General features: G+C 29.4%; 3 protein-coding genes across 4 annotated transcripts; 1 reads left to right on the top strand and 2 right to left on the bottom strand.

The window, feature by feature from the left end:
* Nucleotides 1–1,886: 1,886 nt before the first annotated feature.
* Nucleotides 1,887–9,937, bottom strand: LOC119682456 (E3 ubiquitin-protein ligase RNF123). 2 transcript variants are annotated; one of them, XM_038095905.1, is made up of 18 exons: nt 9,660–9,937; nt 9,324–9,579; nt 7,432–7,577; nt 6,883–7,353; nt 6,559–6,828; nt 6,413–6,495; nt 6,154–6,353; nt 5,780–6,092; nt 5,655–5,721; nt 5,445–5,598; nt 5,177–5,365; nt 4,982–5,095; nt 4,784–4,910; nt 3,615–3,777; nt 3,101–3,461; nt 2,641–3,006; nt 2,338–2,578; nt 1,887–2,277 (listed from the first exon to the last, which is right to left on the bottom strand). In XM_038095905.1, exons 1-18 carry the CDS (start codon nt 9,797–9,799, stop codon nt 1,952–1,954), a joined length of 3,987 nt encoding a protein of 1,328 aa, XP_037951833.1. In that variant the 5' UTR covers nt 9,800–9,937; the 3' UTR covers nt 1,887–1,951. The 2 variants fall into 2 exon arrangements, with proteins under 2 accessions (XP_037951833.1, XP_037951834.1); XM_038095906.1 differs by having other exon boundaries at nt 9,324–9,570.
* A 90-nt stretch (nt 9,938–10,027) lies between these two features.
* On the top strand, nt 10,028–15,057 carry LOC119682458 (E3 UFM1-protein ligase 1 homolog). Its single transcript, XM_038095907.1, has 9 exons — nt 10,028–10,172; nt 10,252–10,450; nt 11,887–12,357; nt 12,418–12,748; nt 12,815–13,274; nt 13,337–13,481; nt 13,749–13,914; nt 13,977–14,324; nt 14,775–15,057. Exons 1-9 carry the CDS (start codon nt 10,096–10,098, stop codon nt 14,912–14,914), a joined length of 2,337 nt encoding a protein of 778 aa, XP_037951835.1. The 5' UTR covers nt 10,028–10,095; the 3' UTR covers nt 14,915–15,057.
* Nucleotides 15,058–15,220: 163 nt separating this feature from the next.
* LOC119682455 (PAX3- and PAX7-binding protein 1) lies at nt 15,221–21,004 on the bottom strand. The gene is made up of 13 exons (XM_038095903.1): nt 20,532–21,004; nt 19,782–20,104; nt 19,037–19,265; nt 18,805–18,981; nt 18,365–18,662; nt 18,120–18,309; nt 17,566–17,689; nt 16,864–17,201; nt 16,595–16,799; nt 16,348–16,540; nt 16,121–16,280; nt 15,431–15,594; nt 15,221–15,365 (listed from the first exon to the last, which is right to left on the bottom strand). Exons 1-13 carry the CDS (start codon nt 20,764–20,766, stop codon nt 15,314–15,316), a joined length of 2,688 nt encoding a protein of 895 aa, XP_037951831.1. The 5' UTR covers nt 20,767–21,004; the 3' UTR covers nt 15,221–15,313.
* Between the last annotated feature and the right edge of the window lie 908 nt (nt 21,005–21,912).

The following is a 21,912-nucleotide window of genomic DNA, read 5'->3' as shown; positions in this document are numbered from 1 at the left end:
ATATTAAGAAAGGTACTTACTTATAGTTTAAAAAAGAGATATATATATATACATATATATGAATAGTAAAAGAAGTTAACTGTGTAAATGAAAAGTTACAAGTTTAATTAAACCAAAATCTATTTTCAAGTAATTAGTATAATATATTTTTCTGTAAATTTTAATTAAATAATTGTTGTAATACATGGGCACAGTTTGATGCAAATTGAAATGACGCTTCTGTTGAATACAAATTTTAAAAATCAAAATAATTAAATTCCAATTAAAGTGGAAAAAACTTAAAATTATTAAAATATAAATGTTTGTTTAAAAAAAGGTAATTAATATATTTATGCATACGTTGTTGTAGGCAAAACTGAATGTTTTTTGAAAACTTAGTTTAAGTATATAAGAAATTTAAAAACAAAAAATTTCAAAAAAATAAATACAATTCACTTTAATTTATAGGTGTTTTTGATTTAAGCGAAAAATTAATAAAAAAATGGTGTATACATATATAACTATGGATAAATGTGTGATGTATAGCTTATTAAACTAACCTAATATATGCAATTAACAGTCTATACACTATTATTTTGTTTACTTACTTATTTGGCCATAACAACCAATTACCAGCAACATGTCTCTCTAGACGCCATTGCTGCGTGCACACCTTCTCCAATCTCGTACGGTAAGTCCTCATCAAGTTCGGTTTGTGCTCCCTTAACTTAATCACTGCACCAGAGACACGGTCTACATCTTCACCTTCTTCCTCCAATCATCGCTTTAAATACCTTTTTCGCTGGAGCATCTCTATCTATTCCCACGACATGAGCAGGCCAGCAAAGCCGCTGGATTATATCAATGTCGTGATAAAGCCCGTACATTTCGTTTACGCAAAATATACCCTATACATATTTAAATATAAATAATATTAAGAAATTAAATTACTTAATTTTAAAAACTAATATTAATATTAATTAGTAATTATTTTTTATATATAAATATATAGTCTGTTAGCTGTTTCAGTTAGAGTAATAAACAAATTTATAACAACTAATGTTAATAGTCTATATCCCTCTCGTTCATTACGGTTTTAACATGACATTTGTTGGACCAATGTTCCTCTAAATTGTCTTACTTTCGAAGAATAGCCAATTTCATAGTCATTTTACTGTCTACAAAGCTACAATATTAAGTCTATGTCATGTCAATAATTTGCTATGTTATCAGTTTTATCAGAACTTCGCTTTGTACGTTCATTACATTAATCGGATTTCAAATTTTATAAAATTCCACACATCAACTGTAAGAACCAACGCAACTATAGCCAAATCTCCTAAAAGGTGGTATAAAAAAGTGCTACATTAACTGCATTAAAAATAACGAAGAATAAGAAAATAATTTTACATAAATTTATAGAAAACCTTTGCATACACATTTCATGTGAAGAATTATTCTACAAAAAAGTTCTTTATAAAATATAAGTAAAAATACTTACAATCTAAAAAATGTCAGCTAACAGCACTAGAAAAACGAAAAAATAATTTCGAAAATAAAGAAAAGCTTAATTTTTTAACTATGGCGTTTATTTTGTATAACATGTTTGGCGTCTAAATTACGATTAATTAAAAATTTTATAATTTAGCTAAATATACTAGTTTTGTACAATTTTTAAAAAATATATATTATATAGATTTTAATTTAATTACAATTGAATAAATATGTTTTGTAACAACATGTGCAGTGTGCATGACTAGAGAATATTTTTTATATTAATTTGTTTTGTTTATCACATTGAACATTTAAAGCTAAGATAAATGCATAAATTTTGTTAATTTTATTAACTTAAAAATTATTTTCTTTTCATTTTGCTTTTGTCCTTTTTTGTCAAATATTAATTAGGCAGTATTGTATTTGAATTTATAGGGTGGGAAGGTGTGATTTCATTATTATTAATTTAAAAAAATTTTTAAAAGTCATCATCATAAACTGGTGGGGGTAGAACGTCTTCTGTATTATGATAAAGAACGGCGCCATCAGGTCCGGTTACTGTTTCGATTAATGATTTACAATAGAAACAAAGTTTGGAATTCATAAGATGTTGTAGAATGCAATTTCTGCAGGACTGATGTTTGCATGGATGGAAAACTACATTTATAGATTTTGCACAACAAATTGGGCATAATGAATCTTCAGATGGCAAAGTTATATCTGATAACAACGACTGTTTTGCACGTAATACGTCAATAAGCTTACGTGTATCTTCCAGCTCTTTTACTTTAACATGCGAAGGAACTATGAGAAAATAATGCCATAAGAAGATTATCATTAACAATTTGGACAATAAAAACTTACAATCTTTCAAAGAAAATTTAATAAATGGAGGACTAGCTCGTAAACGTTTGGCAATTGCTGGTATTGGTACCCGGACATCATTTGTTAAGGGATCAATATGTGCACGCTGTTGAGGATCAAAATTACCGCGCGGTATTTCGGTTTGTTGCAATATAGGCGTTCTAACCTCATCCAAAGCAAATTCCAAATTGGCAAATTGAAAACTAGGATCAGTTAGCAATGCGCGTGATATGCGTGTCACCTGAAAATGTAATAAATTATTGCAATAAATCTAATATTAAAAATTTAATAAAATTGAATGACCTTTGGTGGATATAACTCGGAATCCAATTCTTGGCGCATTAACGCTACAATAATACCCAATGATGCTGCTATTATGGGAAAATGCGATACAGATTCCAATTCAGCAGCACACATATCAATAACAAATTGGAAACAACCTGGTGGCACAGTTACGCGTGATAAAACTTGGCTCACTAATTGGCAAACACGATTAAGGATTAAATCACTATTTGCCCTCGATGCATCGTGGAATATTTCGGGAGCTACTGTGATTATCATCTCTAAGCAACGTAATAAAGAAACTGTTAATTCAAAACACATAGCGCATATCTTTAATTGTTTTGCTTCGAATACTGCATTTTCCTGACGATTTGCTAAATTTTGCATCTACAAAATACAAAAACATTTTTATTTATAAAAAATAATTATGTTAATGATAAATAGATATTGACAAAATAATATATTTGAAAATAAAACATACTTCTTGTAATAAAAGTATAAACTCCGAAAATGCCCAATTCAATTGACTAAGAACAGAATTCAAAAATGTAGTAGCGAATGGCTCATCATCTGTAAGCATTGAGCCTATCATTCTTTGGAATGTTTTGGATGGATTTGGTGGTGCAATATGATGTAGTAAGCCGGTATGTGTTTCGTTTTTGGCACGACTTCGACATAAACCATTATATACTGGTTCATTACCACTAAGCCATGGACTTGGTTGGCGGGCATCTCTAAAAGCAAAACCGTCCCCAAGCCAGAAACGCAATAATAGCCAATTGCTTTGTCCCCAGGCTCGGTTCTCATATGGACGTAATAAGGCATTTATTAATGTTACTTGACTATATTAAAAAAAAAATATTATTTTAAAATTGAAGAAAATTTAATTAACATACAATACCTAAAAGATAATTTGGTTTAATATAACAGATAATAATATAATTTTATACAGGACAGGATATTATTTTTTTTTCTTTGCTATTAATAATACAAACCTAGTGGTTGGTGTACGTTCCAGAGCTCGCATACCACTACGATGGCAAGCCAAAGTACCTAATCCTTGTAGCAATGCGTCTTTGCAAGAGGCTATAACAACTCGTTGATCTGCTGCATGACCAGATAAAAACTCTGCCGCTTCATCAATAACACATTCAGCATCTGTGGCATGTTAAATGCATTATTAAAATACGGTTTATATTCAAAAAATATATTAAACATATTTAAATCAATATGTAGTATAAAATAGAAACTAAAAATGTGAAATGGCAATATGGATATATGATTATATCAAATGTTTCAAAAACAAAAAATTAACTGTTATAATATAATAATTGTTTAAAAATAACAGGAATGGTATATAAGCAATTTCTTTTTTGAAAAAATATAAAAATATGCATTCATTTGATATTTGTAAAGATAACAAATCTTTGACTTTTCTTTGAAAGAAGTCTTTGAATTCATATATCTGAAGAAGGAAATTTTAAGAAGTGGTAGCGCAACTTTTGTTGCTTTTTATACTCTTATAACTTATATATTTATATAAGTATATACTTATATAACTCTTGTCTTGTCTCATTGACATATTCTTTTCACACAAAAATTATATAAAAGTATGTGATAACTTCTTTATAAAAAAAAAATAAAAGAAAATAGAAAATAATTTAAGTACCAATAACTTAAAAATGTAAAATAATAATACATAATATATATTAATAAATTAAATAAAATTTTTGTTCTTGTATTGTCTTTGCTATTCGAATCTGTCTAACTTTTAAGACACGATTAGTCATCGCTTCTAATTTGACAAGCACGAGTTCTAAACGCGGCCCTTGCATTCCAAACGAATTATATGCGGACTATAAACTAATTAAGAAACTGGAATATTTCATAAGACCACTGATGATGAGTACTTGGCAATACTCAAAACAGCGTTGTAACATATGGTCAGCTAAGCTGTGTCGAGCTGTGGTCAACTAAATAAAATTTTTGTCCTTGTCTTTTCTTTGCTTTTCGAATCCTTCTAAGTTTTAAATAGTTTCTTTTCGTCATAAAGACACGTGAATCTCGGCAAGAAAAAATTAACATTATAAATATATATATATATATATTTCAAATTAAAAAAGGAACTGATAATACAAATATAAAATAATTTATCTCATATTACCAGACATTTCAAATTGAAGCATTAATTCATGGTTTGAGAAATCCATAATAGTGTCCAGCATTATAGGAAGTATATTAATATAAATCTCTGGCACAAAAGCAAAGAGTGCTTCTAAGTTTGATGAAGCCTACATGCATTAAATTAATATTTGTACTGATAAAATATAAATTTTTAAGTATAAATATAAAAAATGCATACATTTAAAGTACGAAAAATTGATTCCAAAAGCCAAACAAAGTTTAGACGACGCAATTTACCAAGTGCAACCGCTCTAAACCAAATCTGTTTACGTGCCAACTCAATCGAACGTTTCTACGAAAAAATATAAAACAAAAAATATTAAAAGGTACATATTTATAATATAAAAATATATAAAAATTAAGATTATCTTACTGCAAAAACATTTTCTCTTAAACCAAATTTTTGTGTTAAATCTGCGAACTGATGGCAGTGTGTTTCATCCAAACAAACCGTGGCATGAGCTTCTACAATTTTCAACTTTTTTTCTATGTTTTCCCGATAGCCTTTGGTTTCACGCAAAACCTCATTTAGCACAGCAATTTCATCTCGAGCTGTGGTTATCTAAAAAGTTATAAAGACCAACATTTAGCGATTTATTTTAATATAGTTATTGAGCATACAAATTATTGTAAAAGCTTACTTTCATTATATATTTATGTCCGACTGAGTAATAAAATAGAACACATGTGTCGAGAAGTTCACATAAGGACTCATTAGCTGTAATAGTGCTGGGACTTGGTTGAACTGTTGGTTGTGCGCGCGGATTGAAGTAATGCGTAAACGTTGCTGTAACACTGGAATTAAAGTAATAATACAACTTATTTTTAATATAATGTATTTTAAAATTAACCTTTGTGGTATGCGATTTATAGTAGGAGCTGGAGCTCTGTTTCCGATATTTAAAATCAGTGTAGCATCTAGGAACACAAATTATAACTATTAATTCGATAATTGTATAAATATTCAAAATCGTACCACTTATTTGTGCTAAATGGACAGCTGGACGATCCTCATCTGATATATATTGAATACGTTCTGGACCAAGGTACTGGTTGACTTCTTCTCGAAAAACTTTCTTTAAATGAGACATTACACCACCCAAACGATCAAAATGGTAATAATCAAATTTAAAGAAATACTCGCAATCGACAATTGGTTTCTGTTTATTCACTTCTTTTTCAAACGAATTTCTCGTTATATCGATAAGAATACATAGTAATGATAGAGAAACTTGATCTTGTATTGGATAGTGTATGCTAGATTGCATAAAAAAGAAGGAATGGAACGGCTGCAAAAGAAATCATTACTGTAAAATTGCTTTAAAAATATATAAGAATAAAATTCAATACTCTCTGCTCTGCACTGAGGTCCATAACGTATCGTCTTAATTTTGTAATGAACCATTTGCGACTAGACGGTGAAGTATCTGTGCCATCAGTGTTAACTAAAAGAGTAAAAAGGAATGCCTTTTGAACTAGGTACAAGGGCTCCACCGCTTTAAGAACTTTATCCACTGTAAGCAAATATTTCGCTTTTGGTCCACCAATACCTAAAAACAAAATGTTTAAATACTCGTATGTACATTTGACTAGCTTTGGATTATTTTACCTTCAGTCCATGCTGCATTATTAGGTAATAGTTCCTCTAAATACTGATGCCGTGGTGGTCTTATGTACATAAATAACGCTAAACTAATATTATAAAATAATATGAGTATTAATTGATTGTTAAATTACAATATATATAAAATTTACCAATGCTTTCTAAATAATTTATTTTCTAATAAAAATTTTCGCGTTTTAATATCATTGCACAGACAGTTTAAAGTAGTTATAGCAGTTTTCTGATTTTGGTAATCCAAACCTTTATGGGATTGAACATATTCAATTAACAACGTATTTACGGTTTTTTTTAATATATACGAAATTTCTTCTTTCTCTAAATAATTCCAAAGAATTGATAGCACACCACCTAACAAGCTACCAGTTGCACCAGGAATTATTTTAGCTTGTTTTTCTACATCACTATTAAAAACATTCAATCATTTGATTTTATTTTTAATTAACGAACAAATTTACCTAGCTAGACATAAGTCTTTTATGTATGCTAATAATTTATCCGCTATGACATATAAATCAAATAAGTGCGCTGTTAGCCTTTCAATCAGCAAAGTACAAAAAATAACATATACAGTTTTTTTGGTGGATACACCCTGTTCATATTGCTTTCTTGTTTTTCGTGCTATTATATCAGCTAAATTACTCATATAGCCCAATAAAAGATCCGCTTTTAGTACATGTGCAATTGGTTTAGCTTGCATCGGCATAAACCCCTCAATAGGATAAACGTAAGGCATATTACCAAAGTTTCCAAAAACGCTTTGATTAAAACTTAATGATATTGCTGGAAAATATGCAATACCAGGACCTGTCTCTATTCTTTTGAATGCCACACCCATTGATTTGCCATTTCGATAGTATTCAATTTCCTGTCTTTGGAAATCTATAGTGATACCGACTATATCACCAACTTCCCATCTTTCGCCATATCTTTACACATAAGGAAAATATAAAGAAAATTGAAAATTACACTATAAAAAATATTAGTTTATATTATTTTAATCTTACTTCTTCTCAGATATGTGCCAAATTTGTTGTTTACAGCCATCATATCCGTAACTCAATAGCGAGTCGCCAACACCTTGATTGTCACAAAACGTGCATGTTGGTGAAGCCCATCCAACTTGCATAACTCCTTTAGTATGCAATAATATCTAAAATAATGCAGACGTAAATATTAAGTAACAATTACTACATTTATAGCTAGATATGTGCTAGAGTTATGTATATGAAAATACAATTAATTCTACATTTTGTTTATTGTAACCGACTTGCATGTACTCCTTTCATTGGTCCAGAGCCCTTCTGCGGGGTAACAAATAGCTTCACAAATAGCTTATTATGTGAACGGGTGAAACAACATCTACTTGAACACTGGAGAGCCCAAACAGGCATACGACAGTCAAAAAGATTCATTGATCCTGAACACATCAAAGTTGATGCTATCCTTGGCCTTAACAGAAATGATATTAAAATCTACACTGAACTTCTTACAGGACACTGTAGACTTAATTACCACTTGAAGATTATAGGTGCGGCAGAAAGTGACTCCTGTCGACTCTGGCATGAGGAGAAGGAAACATCAGAACATGTTCTATGCAACTGCCCAGCGGTGGCAAGACATAGACTCGATTACCTTGGAAGCGAGATATTAGTCCCAAGTCAAATAAGTAAAATGAAGCCCACAGCAATTACAAGATTTATAAATAGTCTAAAATTGCCCTAGTTGGGCCTTTAGGCGCACAATAGATCTTTTAGGTCGGGGTGCTTTAATAGCCTATTCCTTATAAATAAACCGACTTGGGTATATTTGTAGTCATCGTTTATTTTGTACAATGTATAATTATAATACATTATAATTTAACGTATAATGAATAATATTTATAGTTAAAGATATAACACATACAAGGACAAAAAATGCTAAAGAATAGAATAGTAAGTACAAATATTTTACCTAGCATATATCCACATTCAAAAACAATATTACCTTAACAGAACACACCTATAATTTAATTAATATCCCAAAAAATGTTAGTATAGGGAGGGAATTTATAAGATAATATACGTTATATGGCATAGAGTTACAATTAGAGAATATAATAGGAAACAACGAGTATACCATATTATTACATAAGTTAACAATTGTAATATTTTTTTATTTAATCTAAACTTTGTTTTTTTTATAGGCCGTGTGCGAGTTCAAATAAATTAATGGTAAATTGAGGGAAATAGTAAATTATGTCGGCATGTCGGTATTCGCTGCAGAATGTTGGTATTTACCAAAATTTCGAGTAGGGTAAATTAGATAAAAATTAGATGAATTAGGTGTTACCATTGTGAAACTTTTAAAAGATATTTAATAAATAAATAAATAAATTTGAAAACTTGTAACCAGAAATAATAAATAAGTGCAATAAATAAATAAATATATATTTACATAAGTGCAGTGCAAAAAATCCCTAGGAAATTTCAATTTACTTTACCTCAATTTACTAGCACTCACACACGGCCATAATATAAGTTATTATATAAAAATAATTATAAATTTAAAAATAAGAAGTAAAGCCCGGCAAAATTTAAAAATATTGAAGTCGACACTAATACAAACATTTTAAAAACGAAATCTAAATTTAAATTATAGAATTTTAGAAAGAAAAAAGAAAAAAAGTAATAATAGTTTGGGTTGTTATTCAACAATTGAATATAAATTCATTTTCTTTTGCTTTCAAGTGCAAATTTTTGACACATATACAGTTTTTGCCGATTTGTTTGTACATTGAAATGTCATTGACCTGTATTTTGTGTTTACGTTTAACTCATACTGTTCCCTAGTGACCTACACTTGAGTGTCATTTTTTTTTAAATTAAAGCTAATTAAAAGCTACCTTAAGAGCAATTACCTCATACATCCAACGTCCTCCAAAAACACAAACATTTGCTTTAACAGTGTTGAAGGTGCCCTGAGAGCGTATTGTAAGCCTGTCCGCTGATGGTCTTACATTTGTAGAATAATCAATATCGAAAGCAACATGAGGTGGACCCAGTCTTGCTAACATTTGTGTACGCTGTGTTATAACTGCTTCTAGACAATTCTCATCGATTTCGCTCAGTTTGTTGTTCAACCAGCTTTTAACTTTTGTCATTTGCCTGCAATAGCTTTCACATTTATAATTTTTGTAATATTAAATATTTTATTTATTTATGCTAACAACCCGTTGTGGGTGGCATGTTATTACTCTGTTAAGGGCAGTGCTCCTTCCTCTTGCGGCTTTGGACAAGATGCTTCCGCTTCAACATCCTGCTCTTGTGAATTTGTATCAGTTTTATCAAAAATATCTTCACCAAAAATTTTAACGAATAATTTAGCAATAGACATTGTTACTAAAAATTTGTTAAAACTTTTAAAATTTAAATTTAAACAAAACGCCAAACATGCTACACAATTACACAGGTGAAGCGGAAAATGAGAAATGTAAACACAGCAAATTTTTCTGACGTTTGTCGTGTACAACCAGAAAGAGAAACGAACTGCAAATGAAAAATTTACTCAATAATTTTGACTTTGTTGACGTTTCAGTTTTTTCATTTCTTGTTAATTGAATTTTAACAGAGCATACTATTCGATTAATAATAATAAATTTATATTTTATATTTTTATGAAATTTATTAAAAATGAGTTCGGACTGGGAGGAAATTAAACGTTTAGCAGCGGATTTTCAAAAGGCTCAATTAACATCAACTTTACAGAAGTATTGAATAAATAATAAACGCTGTGTTGTTGTTTTTGCTTTGGAGTATTTTTCATTGATAAAATTTTTATTTTTTTAGATTATCCGAAAGAAATTGCATTGAAATTGTTAATTTATTGCTGGAAAAGAAGCTTATTGAAGTTGTTTATACCAGTGATGGTAAGGAATACATAACACCACAGCATTTGGAAAGAGAGGTCCAAGATGAGTTGTATGTAAACGGTGGACGTGTCAATTTAGTTGAAGTTAGCAAAACGCTGAATGTTGACCATTCACGTGTAAGTGAAAATGTTTAAAAAATAATATTATAATGTGCATATTATATTATAATATTATTATTATGATTTCCTACGAGTCTTTATCTTTGACGTCACACCCTACTGTGTTATTCGCATTTCATACAACAATTTGCTTACAATAATAATTAAAACGCATGTATAAATACTGTTGCTCGATACAGCAGCTGCTGACTTTTATCATAATCCAATTATATGGAATACAGTAGCCAACGACTATAGTTTAATCATGCACAGTATTATAGTATCATAATTGCTTCTAATTCATGTATAACATAATTAGCTACAGTTGTTTAATTGTACGTTGAGCACAACACTGTGCTCCTGCAACATTATAGTCACTCCATACAATAGAAACGAAAATGAAAACAAAAATTTGTTGCATTTGTGCACTATCGACTATTTTATTCCTTTGATCCTAAACAAAACAAACTCCTAGTCTAACATAAAAACCTCATATTTCATCAGACAAGATAACATCTTTTTCTAAATATCGTATCGACAGACAGTCCTATTGCTGCCTCATCTTTATTTTTTACGCTAATTTCATTTAAATAAAAATAACCAAACTAAACTGTACAGCTTAAAATATGACAAGGTTTGAAAAGCAAATTTTTTTTGCCAAAAGGGAAAAAAAGAAAACCGCCTGAACTATATATTGTTCATTTCCATCCAGTAATTTTTTTTGTTATTTTTCTGGCACTACCGTGTTATCATGGCCATAAAAATATTTATGTTTACTGTCCAAATACTGATCTAATCAATTTTAGGCATTATAATTGATATAAAAACTTCACCATCTACAAATTTTTGTGGACACCGAAACAAGTGATATTTTAGGGTACATGCATGTTATATAAAATTTGGTAGAAATACCACCCTAACTAAATTTTTCAATCACTTTCCTGACGTTTAATAAGCAAATTATAGATGTTAATGCGATGGAGTTAATTGTTTCTTGTAAAAATAAAAGGTACTCATCTGTCGAGTTTTAAAATCAAACTAAAACGTAAAATGTGACTTTGACGTTTCAGGGAGCAGACAGGTCTTCGTACATCTTTATGCATCTCATACATTTTTTCCATTCAAATCTAAATAAATTTTGTTTTGTTTAAAGAGTATTTTCTAATTGCAAAATAAAGAAAATAATATATAAGAAAAGTTATTTTATCATTAGTGTGAAATTGGGTACTAAAAACATTATCTGTCATAGAAAAATAAAATAACATAGAAATTTCACAAGTTTTTGCAACCTGCTATAATAGTGGGACTCAAAAGTTTGATCCATTATTTGTAAAACTCTATTTCAATAAACTCATCCTCTTCTCAATATTAAAAAACACGTCATATGTTTAGAGATCTCTTATTTTTCTACCATTATCTTTTATATTCTTATTGTTCTACATATCATCTTACAGGTAAATGACATAGCCACAAATATTGCTGCTTCCAATCCAAACATATATTTTATGCTTGGTCAGCTGATAGATGAGGATTATATCACTCATTTGGCGCAAGAAATCAATGAGAAACTAGCTCAGAAAGGTGAAATATCAGTTTCGGATCTAGCACAACAATATGATCTACCGTCTGATTTTCTGCAGCACAATGTCGTTGAGAAACATTTGGGAAAGATTATACGTGGTCGTCAAGACCAAGCAAATCCACGTGTATTCTTTACACAAGCCTATGTACAGCGTTGTAAATCTAAAATACGCGGTGCTTTAGCTGCACTAACAAGGCCGACTAATGTTGCAACCATTCTGCAACAAATCAGTGTGCAAGAGAAAATTTTCCATTCCCTCTTCGATGAAATCGCACCAGCTGGACAGTTAACATCCAAACTAGCCAATGCTCAATATGTGCCACATATTTATGCCAAGATGCAGGTAAGTTTTTTAGAATGCTCTTAAAAAATATAATAAAACTAAATAAAATTGTATACTCAGTCTGACTGGTTCAATTCATTTTACAAACAAAATGGTTTTCTGGAGTATGATTCCATTAATAAGCTGGGCATAACTGATGCTAAGCAATTTATACGGAAACAATTTCCAAATGAAGAAATGATGTTTCTGAAACGTTGTGCCATTGGTTCCAAGATTATCGATCTTACTGTATTGTCTTCACTAAACGAATGCAATGCCACTAAAAGCTATGTAGATCTTGCAACGATTTTACCAAGTAATATGTCGGATGAAGATATCGAAGAAGTTTTTAATACTGTGATGTCACAAAAAAATAGTACACCCAATAATTTTGTTTTTATGGATAATGTTGGTAAATATTATTCAAGTACCTTAGTACGAAATGTGGAAAAGATAAATATATTTGAATTATTTTAAGTTTTTTCTCAACAATACCTTACGGAGCTTGTGCAACCATGCCAAGAGTTTGCGCATGGCAATGCTAAGAAGGCAATAGAAAGTGGTGTATATCAGCAATATTTAGCTGAGAAGCAATTGGCGAATAAAGGAAATATCACAATGCAAGATTTCGATGATGATGTGAAGCAGGATAAACGTGATGAGCGACGTAAAAAGGCTGCCAGTGGCAAAGCTGGTGGTGGAAGTCAGGGACGTGAAACTAAAACAAAATCTACAAAGAAACATCAGAGAGGTGGACGCGGAGCTGCAAATAATGCAGACAGTGATGAGGAAGATGAAAGCAAAAATAGTAGTAATAAAAAAACAGTAAAGACTATGGAACTAATTAAAAAGGCAGACATCATTAATATCATACGAAAAAAATTGGATGAAGAAAATTTGGATCATTTAGCTGAAACAATAGCTAATTTATATATTAAGTAAAGTTTTAAAGATATTTGAAAGAGTAATTTAAATAATTTTGCTTTAATTTATTATATAGCCAATTAAATCTACAAGCATTAACCAAGGCTCAAGAATTATACGAAGCTACACCACAAACTAATCGGCGTCAGACACATGCTGCTATTCAAGAGAAACTAAATTCTCTACTCGTAGATATACGTTTATACGAAAAAGGTTTAAAGGTACTAATATGATGTGTAAATAATTTTTTATTATAAAATGACAATTATATTCATTTATAATACATATAAATCCTACTATTTTTGAAAACATGGGATATAATCTATTTATAATTTTCATAATATAAAAATAATGTGAAAAATACTATTATGACGTTAAAAACATTTAAAGTTATGTATGTTATTATGTTTTATTATGTAGAAGTATTGGGTTTTTTTTTGCCTTTTTTTTGTAATTTTAATAAAACATCTTTTGTTTTTATATTAAAGCTCTTCCCCGCCGATGTGCAATCACAATTAGTTAAATATTTACTAAAGTCCCTTGGAAATGATATTTGCAACGAAATAACTGTCTACATAGCCAATGAATGTAATGTGCAATTGAAAAACAATAATTTAAATGTGGATCAACGCAATAAAGTAGCACAAGAATGTGGTAAGTATAATTATTTATATATTTTTTTTAGTACAGTTAATAATAACCTTTAAATGCTTTAGACGCTGAGTATAAAAATCCTTTAATTGAGCAAAACAAGGCTTTGAATAAGAGTATTGATGATTTCGTGCTGGCCACTGAGAGCGTGTTAAAAACTTGTAGTATGATAATCAAGAAAGTTGACAAGAAGAAGGATCGCATTTTAATCGTACAGCATAAAGAAAAATTATTGGAACAATTACAAGAGAGTAGTGACCACGCTTTGGTACTACATTTGACGACATTAATTTTATTCACAACTGCAACTAATTGTATATTACATGCATCTGGCAAATTTGTTGCTCAAATATTATCGATAATAAGCGTACATTTAAACACTGATCAAAAGGATTTATTAATGCAATATCATGGTAAGTGACATTACATTTATACTAAAGCTACAAATATTGTTTGAGCTTACGGAAGCTTTGACATTAAAATATAATTTAAACTGTTCTAAGTTTGACACAATGACCTGCTCAAAAATGTTGGATCATCGTATAATGTACTAAAAAAAAAAAAAAAGAAAATAACTCTGCATCTGCACTACTGGCCAGAATATGTTAGTAAAAAAGTGAAAAAAAATTACCAAAGTGTAGCCAGCAGTGTCGACAGAGGATGCAGTGAAACATAGAGCAGATTAGTTATTCAAGCAGTTTAAATATATTCGAACTTTTAAATGTTCGATCGAAATGTAATTCGAATATACTGAAGTTGATTTAACATCGTATACAATTTGAAAGAATAATATGTTGCATATGTATAAAAATATAATTTTTTTTTATTATAATATAATTAATTACTAAAAAATATATTTTTAGATCTAGTGTTAAAGACTTTGCAAAGCGAGGCTGACAGTGATGACATCAAAAATGCTAATGAACAATTGCACAATTTACAGTCACAAATCAAGCATTTAGCAAAATCCTTTGAGAAGCCAGGGGTAACTAAGGCTGATTAAATATTTTATTTTATTACTGCTCAGGTCTATTAACAAATATTAACAGCTTCCATTTCTAAAAATAATGTAGTTAAAAATGTTTTATATTTAAATATATGTATGATGTTAATTAATTCGTATTGTAAATAAAGTCTATGTAGTAATTTTTTTTACAATGATTCAATTATAATTTTTTATTTATTTTTAATTAATTTAAAAATAATTACCTAATTTTCAATAAAATTTTAAAAACGGCTAAGTATGCATTTTGTTTTCTTTATAATTCATTAATATCAATTATATACAAAAAAAATTAGTATTTCTAATAGTATCTTGGATTTATATATACAAATACAGCTTAAGATTACTTAGTTTTTCTCTAAAAATGAAACTAACAATATAATTAATAATTAATTAATATTAAAAACTATGTAGTCTTTGCAATATTTGTTTTGCCTTATCGACACTTTGCCTGTAAGAAGAATAGTATTATTAAATATATTAAATATTATATATGCATAAATATATATCACTTACATAAAAGTTGGGTTCTTTGCATCACAATTTTCTAAAGTTTGTTTTATATAAACAATAAATAATTGTAAATTATTTATAGTCTCTGATCCAGGCTGTAGCCATACAGTTGGCAAAGTATTTACAATTATATAAGCCTTGCTAATGCCATCATTTGGACTGCAAACCTGTAAATTTCAAAAAAATATTTAAGTATATTATCTATTTATATATATTTTTTATGAATTCAATTTTTTTAATTTAAATCGTTAAATTACTTAACATAATTCAACCTTATGCCCAGGACGAAAACAGGACGTATTGAGCGATGTGTGACACCGTTCTGTAAAAATTAGATATCTTCCGCCTGTATATCTTATATTTTACTCCAACAAAATCATAAATCATATGGCTTATAATTGACGGCTTGTATCACACCTTAAACATTTTTAAAGAACCATTAGTCTATCACAACTCTAGACACGATAGTAGATTTGCACTGTCCAAAACACGACAGTTCAAAAAAACGACAAAGAAGCTCTATCACTGTAGAAAATTTTTTGCGAAATGTACCTACTTCTGACTCAGCATTGTTAAAGTTTTTACAGTTTTAAGTTATACATATAATGCAGATAACAGTCTTTTCAGACGACCAATATCGTTCGCCCTTTCCGATACTTACAACATACTCATTGAATAGGGTTATTTACTTACTCTCATAGCCAATAACAAATAACGATTAAGCAATGAACCAATAGCCAATTCACGCAACGCCTTATCAGCAATTATACCTTGCCAGCTAAGTATGTTGCGAAAAAGTTTAAGTCCACTACAAAACTGACGTTGAAAAAAAGATGTTTTAGCTTCTTGCACTCTGTAATTATATAAATTTTGTTTTAAGTATTTAAACTAATTCTACAAATATAGTTGTCTATACTTACTGCTTTGGAAAGATTGGTATAAATACATCAGAATCTAGTGACAATTTCATTTTATCCATAATAGCAATAAAAAGAGTTTTCAAATTTTTAGAAGACTCTTTAAGTGGAAAATCTCTCCCTAAACGATTTATAAAACCAATCAATCTTAATGTTTGTCTCGTTGATAAAGGATCCCAGCAGTGATTAACAATTTCTAAAAGAAAAATATTTTTATTTCGTGAAATTATATGTAATTCAAAGTTTTTACCAGTCAATTTATTAAGTACAATTTTATCAATAATTGTTGGTACTAATTCTAAATCAGGATCAAGTTTTAAAGTTTCCACTGTCTCCGTATTATCTAAAGCGTAAAGCATGCATCCTAGAAACCAATCCATTTTTTCCATATCTTTATAATCATCCAATATGGGAAACCAATTAATAAGCTCATACCGCACTAATGGAGCAAGAAGCTAAAAGTAAGTATTGTTATTTTTGTTTTATTCCAAGAATATTCTAACAATTCTTTTACTTTACCTTCGGCAGGCATATATTAACAAATGCATCTTTATAAGCTTCCATATCCGTTCTACGCCACTCATCAAATTTCTTTAAAATGCATTCAATTTTAAAAAACTCATCATTCACATCCTCAAATACACCTTCTTGCTCTGTATTAATTTGATTTAAATTGTTTTGTAGCTGCTCCTGTAATTGATCTGCGATTTCATCATCGCTTGATGTTCCATCCAAATGAGTTGCCAGCTGATCATTTTTTTCTCGTTCACAACGTCGACGTGTTCGTCTTCCTTCTCGTTCCGCCGCACGTCTTACTTGTTGGTCATATTCTGGACCACGACGAAGTGCTGCAGGTTCTAAAACGAATAAAAATTATTATATATATACATCCTTTTCTATTTATTTTACAAAAATTAATTTGTAACATGACTGATATAGGGACCGTAGCTTACCTTCGGTCTATCTAAATATATATTTATATTTAATTATATTGTTATTATAAATTAAATAACTTATTTTTAACAAAACAATATTGTTATACTTAATGTTATTTTTATAGTTATAGATTATATTAAGACCTGACCACAACCAAGTATTGTGTGGTGAAAACACATTTTATACTTTCAATTCAGAATCTGTAATCTTTTAATGCTGAATTTTTGTATTATAATTTCATTAAATGAAACTAAATTTTGCATCGTTTATAAATAAAATACATACTAGAAGCCTCGGCCATTTCTTTTGCTTGATCACGTACGTCCTGCCGCCTTCTTTCAATAAGGAACTGTTGATGTTTTGAATGTATTTCAAACGCACGCTTTTCCAAATCCATAATAAAGGGCACCTTTAAAAGAAATTAAATTAAATCCATTTTCTAATTTGATTTCTCACTTAAAAATATGTGAGACTATACAAAGTCGGAGTGGTCTCAGAGTTTTATTGGTATAATTTTGTTTTAAATTTTTTGAGTCGTTACGTCGAAAATATTTTAAAGTCAGTTTTTGTTTTTAATACTTTAACTTTAACTTTTATTTCCTAATATTATTAGAAATTCTCCTGATGAAGGCAAAGACGAATTTACCGAAACGCGTATAGAGATACACATAATACAACGTACGAAATAGAAGTTAAAATATTAAAAAAAAACCGACTTTAATATATTCGTATAATTTGTACGACAAATGAAAATTAAAAACAAGCAAAATTAACTTTCGATGTATTATACAAATTATGAAAAAAAAATTTGTTAAATTAAAAAATTTTTTTGTCATTACTTTATAATTAAGGCAATCAACTATATCGTCTACAAAGCTTTTGATTTCCTGATAGAAACGATATTTAGCAGCTGCTGCAGGTGCTTTCTGACTATTATCAACTTTTTCCAACTGAAGCAATTTCAAGTTTTTCTCAATTGTTTCAACCTCTTCTTGATGTTTCGCATACAACTCCTTTATATGATTAATTCTATAATAAGTATATGTTTAACACAAAAATACATTAAAGAAAATAAAAAGCATACCTATTCATTATTTCATCATGTATTTCTTGCGGTGATCTTACTGCAGCGGTTGGTTTTTCGGTTTTCGGTTTGCTTGAGGTTGGTTTTTCCAAAGAACATTTGGCATAAGCTTCATCTAATAAATCTTTCGTCGATTGCGGTTTCGGCGTATATTCTGAGGGACTCATAGTTGATTTTATCATAAAACGTGATAATACTGATTCCTGTTGTGCATTTACAAGTTGTGCACCAGTAACACCTTTACGTATTTGTTGATTTTCCCATTCATGTGTTTCATGATCTGAATCCTCATCGGTATCTGCATTAAACAAAAAAAAAGATCAATATTATTCAACAGAAATTAATTCATTTTAAATATTTGGTTAAACATTTATATATATTTTATGAGTGTGAGTATAACATCCAATGCAAATAAATTCAATGAAATATGCATTACATACAATCATTTTCAACAGAATAAAATTGTTCACGCCTTTCTTCGCGCTCTTTAACACCAGTTATGGCATTCATATCGACACGCTCTTCTTCATCGGAATTATCTCCTTCGACATCTTCTGTTGCTAAACGACTGCCTTTTTTAACTTCAGTCTTAGGTTCCTCTAATGCAATAAATTCTCCTAAAATATTTAGAAACTTAAATAATTTTATTGTATACTTTAAAAATTAACGTACCTTCTTCTCTAGCTTTTTGTCTTCTTTTGCGTGCAGCATGTATCATAGCTGCATCTGGAATTGAACCACTTTCTAGCATCTGTTTAAGTTGTTCTGGCTTTGAAAAACGATGCTTCCCATTGTTTTGATCATCATATTCTTCATCTTCATCCGACATGTCATTGCGTCCGGCACAAAATGCCGCTCGTCCGTTGAGTACGACATCTGGCTCCGATTTTTTAACAACCAACTGTGAACAATAAGATATGAATTGTATGAGTATATTATAATGACTTGTTTTTAAATATAAAGAACAAAAATAAAAAAGGTTTATGTTTAATAATCTATAGGATATAATAAATAATATAAAACAGTATTATAAGAAATTGTTAAATTAAGAATTTTACAACAATTGCAGTAAAATAAGAAGGCAAGTCTTTCAATTAATAAAACTAAAAAAAAACATATATAAGTTTTTCTATAGTATATTCTTTTAAGATGTATTGATATATAAAATTGTAGTTGATAAAAAAGAATTAGTTTGTTTAAAATTTGTTAATGTGACTGTCCTCACTGAGTTCTTTATAGCAACATTATTTTAATAAACAAACTAACTCCCAGCTTTTTCATTAAACTTGTTTTCACAATGGAATACTCTGGTATTTTTCTCAAAGAGAGTATTACTTAAAAAAGCTTCACATTTCGCTTTTATAATATTGTCGTTAAATATCATACTTTGTAAGAAAATTGATAATAATAACCTTACCACAAAGTCGTCTGTGCGTATTTCAGTTTGGATACTATCAGTTTTATTACTATTACATTTTGCTTTTTCTGTAGTCACAACATTTTTGGAGGATGTCGAAGAAGACGACAGTTGATCTCCGCCTTTATTGCCTAAGGTTGTTTCCTTACTTGTAGTATAGATGCCACTTCGTCCATTAGCACATTCCTCTTTTGTTTGACCTAAATCTGCATGAACCCCTTCTCGTTCCTCTTTCTTTTTCTTACGCCGTTCTTTGTCTAACATTCGCATCACTTTTTTACTATGCGAAGACTTACGCACCTGGAAAACTTCTCCTTCATCTTCTGCAAATAAGTTATTGTGTCAGTGTATGAAAAAATTACTGTCCACAAATAGCAGACTTTTGAATATATTAAATACAATATCAAAATATATTTAATAAGTTTATACATATACAGATGTTTTAATAATACATTATTATTTATTATTTAATTTTGTTTTAATTAAAACAAAAAAATTTCAACAGCACACGCACGAATCTCTATTAGTTTAACTTACACAAACTGCACATCTAGTCAAAATAATTTTACATATATACTTACATATATATATATATACATACTTATATATATATATATAAATACGTATACTTTTCAATTGAATTGAATTTAATTGATTACTCTAGCTATTAGCTAAATAAATTTATATTTTGTTTTTGGACTCCGCTTCCAAATCTATTGATTTTTTTGCTTACAATAACCAGTCGCTTACCATCGTCAGCAAAACTTAAAAGTGACTTTTTGCCAGTTAAATCCATCGTTTCGGATCTGAGTTTGCTTTTAGAATCTTTGTTCTTTTCTTTTTTTTCCGACTTTTTGTCAGTGCTGATTGTAGCGGATGGAGGCGGCACGAAGCCGACTTCAGATGTCGGTTCGCTTTCATCTTCATCAGCAGTTGTTGAAAATACACGACGCTGTATTTTCTTTGGTTTTCGAAACATTGACATTATACAATGCAATTTAAATATAACATGTACACACGATGTTTAAAATATGTTAAAGTTCCTCTAGCAATTCCATAAAACTATGATGCCGAAAATCGTCTGCCCCAATTTTGCAAAAAAAAAATCTTATTAGATCAATGCGCGCTTTACAGAGTTGTATTTCTAAATATTTGCATTAAAATTTCCCGATTAGTAATTATACATTCACAGTATTGATACAGTCGATTTTCGCTGTTAATATTTTCGACTATTATAGAGTATATATAATATATTAAAAAACTTAAGGATAATACATAATAAAAAGATGACATATATTGCTATGTCATCTTGTTATATAATTTTTAAAAAAATAAATTTTTATATGTAAATAGTTCTTTGCCAAATGTCAGTTATTATTTTATTCTCAATTCTGCTGAGAAACATCACAGCTAGAGTTGTATTTAAAACTATGTACAACGTATTTTATTTAATTTTAAATGGTTTGAATTTGACTTGAATTTTTAATGAAATATATATTTAAGCGTTACTATTGGCACAAGCTGATTTATGCTTGTAAAAGAGCTTACATGTGTCAGAAAGTTCTGTGAAAGTTCTAAAACAACTTTTGCTTGTTGACATTTCAGTTGATATCCAAATAAGATTAATGTTTTTTGTTAAATAATATGCAATATTATATATATATCATAATATAATATTAAAAATAAATATTTTAAAATATTCCTACTTATTTGCTTTTTGTTTATTTTCATTTTTTCAAGGACGTGTGCGAATAAGGTTAAGTTGATGCTAAACCAAATGGGAGATTTTTTGGGATTTTTTGCACTGCACACATTTAGCCATTTATCAACACGTATCGATACATCACTACATTATCGGCACAACTTAGAATTTCCCTCGCACACGTCCCAAGTGTCAAATTTCGATCATTTCCCTTTTAGGAAATATATTTTGCAATGTTGCACTTGACATTGTAGGTATAAATTCCTTTGATTTCATCTTTATTAAGTTAAAAAGCATGACAGCTCTTTGTACGGTTAATCAAATTTCAATAGAGTCAAGTCACCGTGACTAGAACAGTTTTTCATTTTGCATTGAAAGCAATTGGTGACTGTGACTGCAATCATAACATGCTCCTTAGGCCTATGTTAT

This window comes from Teleopsis dalmanni, chromosome 2 (assembly GCF_002237135.1).
Source record: "Teleopsis dalmanni isolate 2A chromosome 2, ASM223713v2, whole genome shotgun sequence".
In the NCBI taxonomy this organism is placed as follows: Eukaryota; Metazoa; Arthropoda; class Insecta; order Diptera; family Diopsidae; genus Teleopsis; species Teleopsis dalmanni.
The sequence above is the reverse complement of the archived record's forward strand: the minus strand, read 5'-3'. Positions and strand labels throughout refer to the sequence as shown.

What these genes read in the sequence shown, in the direction of transcription:
- LOC119682455 (XM_038095903.1), bottom strand. Translation starts at nt 20,766, where the DNA reads ATGTCAATGTTTCGAAAACCAAAGAAAATACAGCGTCGTGTATTTTCA. An exon ending in ACAAAAAGCTAGAGAAGAAG is followed by an intron (nt 18,982 to 19,036) that starts GTACGTTAATTT and finishes TAAATATTTTAG; the next exon opens with GAGAATTTATTGCATTAGAG. An exon ending in TTAATATATGCCTGCCGAAG is followed by an intron (nt 16,800 to 16,863) that starts GTAAAGTAAAAG and finishes ACTTACTTTTAG; the next exon opens with CTTCTTGCTCCATTAGTGCG.
- LOC119682456 (XM_038095905.1), bottom strand. Translation starts at nt 9,799, where the DNA reads ATGTCTATTGCTAAATTATTCGTTAAAATTTTTGGTGAAGATATTTTT. An exon ending in GGAGCACTGCCCTTAACAGA is followed by an intron (nt 9,580 to 9,659) that starts GTAATAACATGC and finishes TAAATGTGAAAG; the next exon opens with CTATTGCAGGCAAATGACAA. An exon ending in GAGGACGTTGGATGTATGAG is followed by an intron (nt 7,578 to 9,323) that starts GTAATTGCTCTT and finishes GCATTATTTTAG; the next exon opens with ATATTATTGCATACTAAAGG.
- LOC119682458 (XM_038095907.1), top strand. Translation starts at nt 10,096, where the DNA reads ATGAGTTCGGACTGGGAGGAAATTAAACGTTTAGCAGCGGATTTTCAA. An exon ending in ATATTTATGCCAAGATGCAG is followed by an intron (nt 12,358 to 12,417) that starts GTAAGTTTTTTA and finishes TTGTATACTCAG; the next exon opens with TCTGACTGGTTCAATTCATT. An exon ending in TTTATTAATGCAATATCATG is followed by an intron (nt 14,325 to 14,774) that starts GTAAGTGACATT and finishes ATATATTTTTAG; the next exon opens with ATCTAGTGTTAAAGACTTTG.